Source organism: Eutrema salsugineum, unplaced genomic scaffold (genome assembly GCF_000478725.1).
Source record: "Eutrema salsugineum unplaced genomic scaffold, Eutsalg1_0 scaffold_14, whole genome shotgun sequence".
NCBI classification, from domain to species: domain Eukaryota; kingdom Viridiplantae; phylum Streptophyta; class Magnoliopsida; order Brassicales; family Brassicaceae; genus Eutrema; species Eutrema salsugineum.
In genome coordinates this window covers 6,041,245-6,053,788 of record NW_006256877.1, presented here as the reverse complement: position 1 = coordinate 6,053,788, position 12,544 = coordinate 6,041,245, and the positions used below count along the sequence as shown (strand labels likewise).

At 35.1% G+C, this 12,544-nt stretch overlaps 2 protein-coding genes across 3 annotated transcripts; both read right to left on the bottom strand.

Annotated features, from left to right (window-relative positions):
- Nucleotides 1-332: 332 nt before the first annotated feature.
- On the bottom strand, nt 333-1,664 carry LOC18022775 (uncharacterized acetyltransferase At3g50280). The gene is given in 1 exon segment (XM_006405737.2): nt 333-1,664. A coding segment is annotated over 1 exon segment (1,332 nt).
- A 7,919-nt stretch (nt 1,665-9,583) lies between these two features.
- On the bottom strand, nt 9,584-11,421 carry LOC18022774 (nuclear transcription factor Y subunit C-10). 2 transcript variants are annotated; one of them, XM_024158996.1, is made up of 7 exons: nt 11,260-11,421; nt 11,091-11,169; nt 10,912-10,982; nt 10,586-10,792; nt 10,359-10,469; nt 10,187-10,248; nt 9,584-9,736 (listed from the first exon to the last, which is right to left on the bottom strand). In XM_024158996.1, the coding sequence occupies exons 1-7, from the start codon at nt 11,392-11,394 to the stop codon at nt 9,694-9,696; spliced, it is 708 nt and encodes a 235-aa protein (XP_024014764.1). In that variant the 5' UTR covers nt 11,395-11,421; the 3' UTR covers nt 9,584-9,693. The 2 variants fall into 2 exon arrangements, with proteins under 2 accessions (XP_024014764.1, XP_006405799.2); XM_006405736.2 differs by having other exon boundaries at nt 9,660-9,736; nt 10,359-10,457.
- Nucleotides 11,422-12,544: the final 1,123 nt, after the last annotated feature.

Below are 12,544 nucleotides of genomic sequence, written 5' to 3'. Positions count from 1 at the left end.
AAAAATATTAATTTATAATATTTATTAATTTATCGAATATTATTTATAGAGTTTCTACTGTTTCAATTAGTGGCACTCCGAGTTTTCTTATTTGGTCAAGCCTTTTTATAGCTACAAGCCAATGCTTCATCTCTTGGCGAATATTCTACTAATCAGTTATTTTAATTCCACCGAGTGAGTTCATGTAAATTTGGTAACTTGATCATCATGGCCTAAGATCTTTTGAACTTCATGATTGGTTTCTTGAACCGTTGAACTCATCGCATTTGTTTAACTTTTATATAGTGTTATATAGCTTTTGTGGCGATGCTCACTAAACCAATGGATATATTTTATTTACCAAATAATTATTCGACCAATAGGTTCAATAGTACATCAGACCATAAATTTGACGTCAAGGCCGCATGGACATCAATACTTCCTTCTTCAACTCCACGAAACATAACGAGTAAACCACCAATACCATTACCCGGTCCAGCTCGGGCCGCAATCGGTTTTCCCCAACCGAAATCATGATCGTACACTTCAAACCGCGGCGAGCTTGCAACGATCAAAGAGTTATCAGCCAATCTGTTTCCAGCACCTATTTTTGGGGTGGTTACATTTCTAACCCAATTCTCAGCAAAAGTTTTATAGCTTTCATTCGTTTGTGACCTCACAGATTTACTTATTTGCAAAGCAGTCCAGCCTAGCCCATGGTCCAACAAGTCTCCCACGGTGGACATCGCTGTAGCGAGATCGGTCACATTCCCGAAACACTCTTTCTCTATGGGAGGGTTTAGCCTATGCCTCATATCCGCAGCTACTTTGCATTGCGTTTCTTCTTCTCTGTTTAGACCACTGTGCCTGATAATTGATAGCCATAGATATGCTACAACTACTTGAAGAGAAGAGATATTTGAATCAATGGAGCCAATTTCGTCATTGGCTTTAGCTTTGAGATATGAGATTTTCTTCTTTGTGAAGTGAAAAATTCTCTCTTTAGTTGAAGTTTCACGATTTGATGGCGTCTCGGTCTTGAAAACTGGAATATGGATCGGGAAATAGATCTTTTCGTGGAACCAATCTTTGAGGACCAGAGGCTGAAAATTATCTGAACCGGAACCATTGAGACAAATCTTGGACCAAGTTTGGAAGAAACTCCAAAACGAAGAACCATCGGCCACCATGTGATTGTAACCGAAACTGATGAAAACTCCATCTTTCATCTCGGTAACTTGCAACGCAAGCAAGGGCTCAGAGATGAGAGCGTCACGGCTTACAACATCTTTCGAGGGGAAAAAAAGCGTAATGAAATCAGGAACAGATCCATGAGGTTGAAGGAGATCATTCATGGAAACAGATTCGGCTTTGGCGTGGATGAATTTTGCGCCAGAGCCATCACTCTCGACGTGAAACGAAACCGTATTGTCTTCCTGATTGTCCACTTTGACGAGACGACCAGCGAATGGGAAATAAACCTCCAAGGCAGTTGAAAGAGCGGCCTTTAATCGAGGGATGATACAGGTTTCAGGGTCGGGTTTGGGGAAGAGAAGACCTCTTTGAGGATAAAAAAGATAAAGAAGGTCAAGATCATGTGGAGTTAGATGGATCGTAGGCCGACCCGATTGGTCTATGTTTTTGGGTCGGACTAGGCTTGAAGAGATCATGGTCACTTCTACCATTTTCGTATGTTGGAAAGAAGATACAAACTAAATCATATAAGAAAACTCGAAGCCATATCTTTAAAGCTTGGGGTGCTCAACCTTCACTTTGAATCATATATAAAAAATTAAAATATTGTTTCCTTAGAATATTGACATTAGACAAGTTGCTTATTTTCGAGAACATGTGCATAACGTGAAGATTTCTGTTATGATATAAATGTTTATTTAAAAAAAAATTGAAATGGAACATTGGACACAGAATTGTACTTTTAAACATGTGAAATAGGACATTTGACAAAATGTGAAGAACTCTCTGATGTTAGTTATACGAAGGATATTCGTCTACTCAAATTGATTTAGATAGTTCCAAACGTATAGTACATGCGTTAACCAAAAAAAAAAAAAACATCAAATAAGTTAGTACATTTTAATTTATGAAACCGTTACATATCTTGTGTGTATTAAAACTGGCCTTTGGCTCATTTCTTAAATGACCTTCTCAACCATTTGTGGGGAAATGTTATAAGGTCAAATCTTTTTGTAAATACAACCATGTTGACATTTATATTATTATTAAGGAATGATTGATATACACATAGTTTACTGCTTCAGTTTATTTTAAATTATTATATGCCTAGCAAAAAAATTCAAATAGGAAAAGAAAATAATAAATATTTGAGCATATGCCATAAAATTTAATTGAAACTAGATAATAGAAGAAAAAAGGGAGATTTGGTTTAATATTACAAGAAAAAATTTATATATTTTGAAAAATAACCCATCTTTAGAAAACTTTGAAAAGTAACCTTTTTGATATTTAAAACTGCTAAAATATCCAAGATAAATTAGACATGAATTTTTAAAAATTTAATTATATTATTTTCGTTTTTTTGAAAAATGAATAAAAATTTGGATTTACAAAAACTGGGAATTTGATTTAATATGCCAAAAAATTATATATTTTGAAAACTAACCTATATTTTGAAAATTTGGAAAAATAAATTTTAAATTAAGTAAAAAGAAAGTTATACTCATCATAAAATTTTAGAATATGTATTGAAATGTATTGAGTGTCTTGCATTGAATTGAGATATGTAAGTCGGTCTATGTGATGATAATTGTAGAAGATTTAAACGTTTTTTCTTATTTTAGTTTTGAATTTTTAGGATTTGAATGGTTTTTTTAGACTAAGTACAAGTTCTTAAATTTTTGTCAAATCAGTTTTATTTTCTTTGATTTGTTTTCAAAAACCAGATTTTGTTTGGTAATTGGATGATATGAATTTTTGTTCTTATTATAGCAAATTAGTAGTGTCTGAATTACTATTTGATCCACCAAAATGTCGATCGGAAATCAGTAGGAGGCTGTTGGATTCCTACCATGAGATACTCTTAATGAGCGAGAGGCTTAAGACCATTTAACCTAAATTGAAGAAGGATGCATTGGAGAGGATAAAAATCTCCGTAACAAAATCAGAGCTCCATAAGAAGCATTTTGATAAAAAAAAAATGGTGATAGAGCATGGATCTATCAAGAAATAAATAAAGGTGGGAAGAGAAGAGAAATTAATCTAATAGAAAACAAAGTGTTGAACAAGAGAAGAGAAATAAATAAAAAGAGTGAGAGAAGGAAGAAAAAAGATAAAAAAAAGAGATATTTATGCTCGAAGGTACTTTTTGTACTTTTTATAACTGATATTACACTCAAAGGTATTTTTTGCTATTAGGAAATTTTTCTAACTTTTAGATATTTTTTAGGACAAAAATACTTTTCAGTAAAATTTAACATCTGAAATTGCCCTCCGTATTCACGATAATGGTGTATGCGAATTCATGGATACTGGATTAAACCCAGATTTTAAAAACAGTAATTTTTTTCCATCTATTTTGTTTTGTATTTTTCTGTATTATGAAAGATATAAAATAATTTTTTTGATAAAATGAATTATAATTTTTTTTTATTGTTTTAAGACCGATTATACTATAGTTTATTTATCAAACAAGAAACTTTTTAAAAAGCATTTATAAAAAATTCAAAAAAATCACAAGTATGTTAGATATTCATTCACAAAATAAGATATGGATAATACATGATGGACATAAAACATGGACATGATGGCGTGAATTAGTTTTAATCTAGTATCCACGAACTCGTATCCACCGTTATCGTAAATACGAAGGGCAATTTTAGATTATTTTGATGTGAAATTTAAAAATAAGAAAAAAATACCTCAATAGTTAGAAGTGCCTTTTTGTAAGAATAAGTAGAAAAGTGTCTTTTGAATGTAAATCATTCAAAAAAGAAAAGAGAAATAAATAAAAAGAGTGAGAGGAGGAAGAAGACGAGAGAGAGAAGGAGAAGACTTATGAAATGGTGTTGATTAGTTTTTTGATAAATTGTTTACAAGGTCGATATCATCTTCAAACAATTCCTATTTTTGATTTATTTAAGGTTATTTGTTAATTTTAAATGTTAAAAGTTTAGTTTTCAAAGTTTACAAAATGGAAGTTAGTTTTCAAAATATATAAAAATTTTAGAATATTAAACTAAATCTTTCTTAAAAAATCGATCATTCTTTACATATTTTATGCTTTGAATCATTTTTTTAAAAAAATCCTATTTTACAAAGATATTTTTAAGTTTAAAAAGAGATATTCTTATTATCAAATCCCAACACATTTCTATGATTTCATAACCGGAGTGATACGAAATATTATTTGGATTCCAGTATGAAAAAATTTCTTCTCTAATAAATGAGGTATGTTTCAGTGAAAAAGTTTGCAAAAAAAAAAAAAAACCGTGAAGTTTTATTGTTCTTAAGAATGGTGCAGATTTTTAGAGTTTATGGAAACTGGGTGATGAGCAAAGAATCATGGAATTTTGTGATGAATCACAGGAAAGGAGGACAACTATTACAAATCAGTTGATGGTATGAAGTTCGATGAATTATTTCAGATGGTTGTTGAAGATTTTAGCATATATGGCTTGGTTGATAATATAGAGCTAAGTTACATGTTGCCTACGAATATGTTAGTAAACATGCCAAAAGATATTCTTCCCGTGATCATTAATAACGATCGACAGTTAGAGAGTTTTTTTGAAACATGTCGATCCATGTTCACATGTCTCTGTGTTTCAGTGAAGAATCAAAGTTCAGAATTTCAAGGTGAAAATAACAAAGCTCGTGACACTCCATTAGTTATTAAAACCACATAAACATTATCCACATCTATTCCAAATCTTTTCTCTGTTTTTCCATATCGAGTTAAGAGACCATTGAAGTAATCGATAACCAAACTATTTCAAACGTATTCTTTTGGATTTTTTGAGAAATCTCTATAGATGCAATTAATCAATATTATGAATGGTACATCCATTGATGCCAATCTTTCACTTCGAAATGGACATAGGACAACTGACAATCTTCGTCTTAACAAAGACATAGCAGCATTGATGTGCTGTTACCAAATACACATATAAAACTAGTTATAGTAAAATATTTTATCGTGTATAATGACTATTTTTATACTTACTGTAATACCCCGACTTAGAGCTAAAACGGCTGGAAAAACAAAGTCGCGGAATCAACTGGGAGTTGAGCTGGGAAGTAAGCTTGGGCCGAGAGGAAGAATTTGGTCAAAGCAGATGAAGAAACACACGGGCAAATTTCAAAGTGGTTCGGTGGCGAAGAAATTGGCCGAGTATTAGCCGAAAATCGAAGAAAAACGGCTAAGTGTCAAGAGGAATGTAGAGATCTGGTCCAAAGGAATATCAGAGTACTTATAACCACGAAAAGAAGGAAAACTGTGCAACAGACTGGGAAGATTCCTGACGTGAACAGTGTCGTGAACAGTACCGTGAACAGTACTATTAACAGTACCATGAACAGTACCGTGAACAGTACCGCGCTGACACATGGAGACAAAGGGAATGAAGTGGGGAACAAAGGCTGCGGTAGAACTGTGTGGAGTCAGGACGGACCAATGCATGTTCCGATGAGACAGGGCGCAGCTGGCATAGTGAGGGACAAAGGCTGCTGTAGCCGACCTAGGTCTAAAAAAGGTACTGTAGACCTCCAAGGTGGCGAGATGGACCGTTGCATGCGCTGATGGGATGTCTGGTGCGACACTTGTACGGCTGCATGGGAGGGACGCTGGCTATATATAGAACTTCACCTCTTAAACAAATTCATCCCGGAAAAATCTCTACTTCTCTCTAGAAACCGTTTATGTGAGTTTATTGAGAGAAAGTCTGTGAGAGAGTGAAGGCGGATCGTGGTTAGGTGCGTGGCAGGATTAGGCTCGGTGAATCCAACTTAGCGCATCAGAGAATCACGGTGAGTCCTTTGTTTGAGTCCCTTAGTCAAATTCTCCCTGTGTCCATAGAGTTTTGGTGCAGGTTTAAGGGTTGCATGTGGGCTTAACCCGAGAGATTAGGGACGTGGTTCAGTATGGTGGGAACCTTCAGATACAGTCAAGGGATGTGTATCCGTTGGTGCGTCAGGATGGTGGTGTTGGCAAGCCGTTGTGGGTAACGGTGAGCCGGAGGTGTGTAACGGTAGACAGAGAGTCAAGCTGTAGCAAGGTAAGTCCCAGTAAGGCAAGTAATGCGAGAGACGGTGAAGTTCGTTGAGCCAGGAAAGGAGTAAGTCCTGAACGGCATAAGCAATACCCGGCACGCGACCGGTGAGCTTAGAGTAAGTCCGGAGGAAGGACAAGTAGGCAAGGAACGGGGGATCCGTTGAGCCGAGAAAATTATAAGTCCCAGAAGGACAGAGGTGAGCAATAGACAGTATGTAACCGTTGAGCTCGGTGTGTGACAAGTCTCGAAAGGCAGAAGCAACACCCGATAGCTAACCGGTGAGCTTAGAGTAAGTCCAAGTAAGGCAGATTGGAGCAAGAGACGGTTCAGAACCGATGAGCTAAGAGAGAAGTTCCAAAAGGCAGAAGCAACATCTGGTAGGTAACCGGTGAGCTTAGAGTAAGTCCAGGTAGGGCAAATGGGAGCAAGAAGCAGTTGTGAACCGATGAGCTCAGAGAAAAGTCCTGAAAGGCAGAAGCAACACCCGGTAGGTAACCGCTGAGCTTAGAGTAAGTTCAGGTAGGGCAAATGGGAGCAAGAAGTGGTTGTGAACCGATGAGCTCAGAGGAAAGTCCCGTAAGGGCAGACTACGGGAGAGGCCCGTGAGTCTTGTGTGAAAAAAGGGAAAGTCTCGTAAGTGTTTGTGTGTTGCATGTAGGTTGCATGTAGATTTAAGGCCGGAGTGAATTCAGGGTGGAATTCATCGGTCTAGACACAGCCCAATGGTTAAACTCGGGTGGAACCTGGGCTCGCACCCCTTGTCGAGTGCTGCATGACGGTGTGGCCCGACTGGTCGGTAGACCATGGACAAGGTCGGACCGTGAGCCAACTCTGTGATCCTGTGTGGTGATCAGAGTGGGGGGGGGCTCACGGGGCAGGTGTGTCAAACTGGTGCATGTTCAGGGTGGAACATGGCATGTTTAGGGGCCTTATCATGGTGTAGTTTGAGTCAATAGATGCACTTAGAGTAGTGATCTAGACTTATTGGTGAATAGCTTCCACTGTGAATTGATTGGTTGGTGATTGTTTGTGAACATTGCGATTGCTTGGTTGGTTGTCCATTGCTTTCCTTGTTGTGTGTGCTTCGGCTATGTGTGTTAAGCGAGATTGTGGTGGATTGTGTGTTAGAGTCTGGACTCACTGAGTATTGTGAATACTCACGACTCTTTATATCTTGCAGGTAGCCATAGAAACCGGGAACATAGAGGGAAGGCAACAGACGTTAGGTGAGCCAGAGTAGATTGCAGTGTACTTGTAAGATCTACATATGTATATTCGTTAAGCGCGGTTTTGTGATAAGATGCATCGAATATTATGTATTGGAACATGGTTTTGTAAGGATATTTTCAATATGTAATAAAAGAAGTATTTTCTCACAAAAACCTTGTCTTAATGATTCTAGACCTTGTCCGGATCGAAACAACTTGGGTTCACAATACGGGTTGAAAAGCCTTAAGCTGTGAGTTCGAGAAACGGTCTCGGACATGGACTAGCTCGAGTAGTATGGGATGTTCGGGCCGGTCTGTGTCCGTCTCTGCACTGTAACGCTTCCGGCTCGATCTAAGTCATGAATAGACTCGGGTCGGGGGTGTTACACTTACTCTGTTGTCCAACCATTTTGTTGGTGTCATAAAGTCAGAGAGAAGAAGTTTTTATCTGCATCACCATCACCTATGCCTAAATCAATGGTTGTATCTCTGCAATCAAAACTTAAATATCAAAAATGAATATTAAACAAAATTACCATTGAATACAAATATCTAATCAATACTAACTTCTAAATTTTCATCCAAGCATCGAGCCAATCGGATTTTGCTTGATCCACCATAGCAAAAAGATCATATGCCTTCCAAGAACCTGTGATTTTGCCATAGGACTTTTACCAAGAACATACTCTTTAAGATATCTTTAGATCTTTCCTTCCCTAAAGATTTGTTCTTTCGATTGTGTTTTATCCACAATATCCACCATTAATTCTGTAGATACAACTTTTCCACATGTTTGCTGATTTTGGTGTTCATCTTTCAACATTAAACTTTAGTCATCTTGGCAAAATCAAAAGCAGGCTTCAGATTTTTGTTCATTGTACTCTTTTCAGTAAACGGCAATAGAGTATGATCTGTATGATTTTGGAACTCCATTTTGTGATTCTATAAAACAATACGTTATTCTATAATCTAATCTGTATAATATAAAAGAGTACAAAGTATTTTAACAGAAATTTATGTTGAAAAAATATATATACCAAATGACTTATGTTTTTGCATCTTGTTGTAAACGAATAACCTCTTTCGTCAAAAAAATCCAACTTTGATTGGATATCACCAATTTTATAATTAAGCTTCTTAAAAGAAACTGTAATTATGTTGTTCAATTCTGAAATGCACAGATTTAGATATTTGTTGATTACCATCTTTTAAAGTGAATTTTGCAACAAAAAAAAACATGAATATAAAAATTGATCATCACTTCAAAATAACAAGATAATATAAAATCTGATTAAATAATATATTAATATTAACGACCTGAATTTTTGAAGTGGTGAAAAATTGATGGATGTTCATGGATTTTTGTTCAAGTTCATGCACTAAAACATGATTACTCTATATAATTTACCTTAGACAATATCAATGGAAGAATTTGATAATTTTTTTGTACAATGGTGATGTATATATATATAGAGTTTGAGTATGTTAATGATAATTATAAAATCAGATTTGCGTATATCTAAATAAATTTGTTTATATCTAAACATTAATTTTAATTAGAATTATTTTTTTATCAAATAGATATATATTTATATATAATTATGTTATTATAGTTATTTTAAAACATACATATATTCTGAAATGAAAAATTAAAACGAATTATTGTATTTATTATCTTCTCAAAATTAATTGTGGATATAATTATTTTTTTACCTATTTAAAAAGTTAGTTTTCAAAAAAATTCAAAAAGAGATTATTTTTCAAAAAATATAAAACTTCTGGACTATTGAATCAAATTTCCTCGAAAAAGAAATAGGAGGGTCAAAAGAATGTATCGATGATTTATTGTCTGTGTTCTCAATCTTAATTGTGTATTTTTGTGGGTAGTCTATTTTTTTCTATTTTTATGTATATAGTTTCTTTTTTACGGATTATAATATAAACTTTATCTTTTTCCATATCCATAAGCAATCATTAGTTTAACGAAGCCCAGTGATGGTCAATAAGTTTTTTTTGGGTTCATCATGTTCTTGAATTTATCTCAAAGAAATTCTTCAATTCATGATTAAGCCTGATAAACAAGCCCAAAGAAACGAACATAATAAACATAGTATTATTATTAGGTACAATTGATATACACATAGTTTAGTCATTCAGATTATTTTAAACTATCATAGTTGTATTTTTTTTTGGCATAAGTTACAATTTGGTGAACATAGTTTTGGTGAGTTGTCTTCACATTTCTTTTACTCTTTCAACTAAGTTTCTTTTGCTAAGTAGCTTCCAGCAGAATCATGTTCACTGCACAATCAAAAACGATATAGACATCAATGTTAGGCTTCCTTAGTTCTTCTATTATGTAACCCAAAAGTTTATTAGCTCCAACAATCTCCTTCATTGAGAAGTCCCAAACCAACCATAAGTATTCAATCAACAACTTGAAAAAAAAAACTAAAGTATAAAATTGAAAACCTAGAGGAACAATACACTGCAAAATTCCAAATGGCTAATGCATATGCTTGGATACACCTTAATATTTCTTGCCTCCATCTATGCACAATAAGTCCCAACCATGATGCTAGCACGGTTGCTCTAAAATCGAAGCTACGATTAGGTTCTTTTATAAATGGGTTCTCTAACAATATGTACATATATCCTCTTATTAACTAGTTCCTAGATATCATCTTTAGTGCATCTGAAACTAAAATGTTTGCAAAAACAGAATTTCATTAGAAGTTCAAAGAAAGCTACCTGGAGATAGAGTTGAGGTCAAACCCTTTATGATTGATAGAGGGCTCGGCTATTAGATTCTCCTGCATTTAGGACAAATTAATGCAAGAACGTAAAAGACATCTAACTTAGTTTCCAATCAAAATGTCTGGTTTCTTTCAGGTAATACCAATTTAAACGTAAACTGATTTACCTGCTCAACCTCGTTCATATCGATTGGAATATTCATGTCTGGCAAAAACATTTCAGCCGGAGGCAACACTTTCTCAGGTTTTTCATGTTCTATCACACCCTGAATAGAACACTTTAACACATATATTATCGTCTGGTTAAAGTGAATGGTGCATGTTTAGTTTAACATGAACACAATTATGGTTTGTGAATTCACCGGGTAAGATTGCGAAGGAGAAGAAAGCTAACCTGATGGATGGCACAGTGCATTCCAAAAGGAACAAGATGGATCAAGAAACCATAAGTTTCTGAATTCTTTATGGCCTGAAAAATATCACAGCGCTGGATGGTCTGACGACTGCATGATTGAGTATGCATCCAAGCTCGTAATGTAAGCTCTAGAATGAGATATTCACATGCTTTGGAAAACAAAGCAGGAGCTTCCTTGCTGATCATCTGAAAATTCACAATTATCTCAATCATATTGTAATACTACTAAACTTTTGTTCCTTCAATAGAAATAAGAGCTCCACTAAACAGTAAAAATCAATAACAGCTCTGAATATTTTCTGTACCGTGACTCGAGGATCGGATTTCAAAATCTTTTTTACCCTAGATACTGGCAAATGATTTTGGCGGTTGAAACCTGTCATTCATGAAAAACAGGAATAAATTTTTCAAAACACAATACATTTGATTCCCCTATTTAGGTGCTCTAAAGTTTAGAGTCTAAACAGCTCTAAATATCAGTCACCTGTGAAGTTTGCTGTCTCATCCCTTTGACTAGCCCAAAAAACCTTCAGAACTGCTTCCAATGAAGAGAACCCCTCGATCTGATCAGTTGCCACAATTGCAGACCAAAATTTTTAAGACACTAGACATCAAAAAGGAAACAACAGAGAACAAGTATTGAATGAATTTACCTTGCTTGTGGCTAGATGATAAGGCATTGACATCTTGTTATGTGAATATGGCGCAACAGGTTCCATCCTGATGCGAGATGCTTTATCAGTTGCATCTAAGAACAGGGATGAGTTTGCCATTATTGGCCTCTTCATGTTATACTTAGTTAATGAAATATCGGCGAAGATGTAGAGAATGAAGAGAGAAGGGGTATTTATAACGAGCTAGAATCATAACGCAACGATTATCATTTAAGACACTACCAATGAGGAAGAGAATCCTTTTAAAGATGAAGAACACCCTTTTTGGCACAAAGATGAAAACATTAAATGCTAAAAAAGCTTCACTAAAGAACATATACCTCGTGGAGTTCGTGAGGTTTAAAGAACCATTCGCAGATCTTCGCGGTGAAAGCCACACGCGGTGTTGAAGAAACTACATTACACAATGCTTGTAAAAGTTCCACTTCAATTTATAGTAAGAGCACATTGTGTGAATGTAATTTCAAGAAAGCCAAAGATGTCAATATGCCACAACCCATCCTCATACTAAGACTACTATTTGGCGCTTGAAAAGGTAAAAGAGCTCTTTGTAAGGTAGCAACATCGTATTTGTGATTGTGAGAATTAAGATAGAGATTCTACTAGAAAATCAGCATTCACTAGTTTCTTAAAATGATAGCTAATTTCTTACAGTTCTACCACAAAAAATACAGGGGTGCTCCTTTCCTTACTCTTTTCCATAACATCTTCCACAATATTTTTCTTTAAGAATATATGAACATAAAGAAGCAAATTGTCCTAGTCATAAATCTAACCTCACTTATAAGTGTCACACATGCCAACCTCTTGCCGAACCAAACGCATATAAGTAAAAGTAAAACCTGAAATAGATCAAAGTTAATGAGTTCTCATTTTGGTAACTCCCACCTTCCACAAATGACCCAACCTCATGTCCATGGCCAAAAGAAAACAAACAAACTTCAAAACCTGACATATAAGAGCGTCACAAGTGCATATATATAAAATTTTACAAGCTAGATAAACTTGTTCAAATCCTTTCAGTTTTTTTTGAACATCTTTAACTAGAAGCAGTAAAATACTCATAAATTTCTCTTTTTTTTTATTTCATTTCAATCTGTACAGAGTTTTCCCATCTAGATACAATGGGCATAAAAACAAGTAAATGATTTAGAAACAGTCAGATCAATATTTCTTGATTATGGTATCTGTCGGATGTGTTGTGGTGTGCAAACCATCCATTTCATTCAGCAGGTTCCGGTTAAAGTCTGAATGAGGAAGAACC

Coding starts and splice junctions, on each gene's coding strand:
- LOC18022774 (XM_024158996.1), bottom strand. CDS start 11,394: ATGAAGAGGCCAATAATGGCAAACTCATCCCTGTTCTTAGATGCAACT. Junction 10,249..10,358: donor ATATGAACGAGGTTGAGCAG/GTAAATCAGTTT, acceptor TCCTAAATGCAG/GAGAATCTAATAGCCGAGCC. Junction 9,737..10,186: donor GACCTCAACTCTATCTCCAG/GTAGCTTTCTTT, acceptor TTGATTGTGCAG/TGAACATGATTCTGCTGGAA.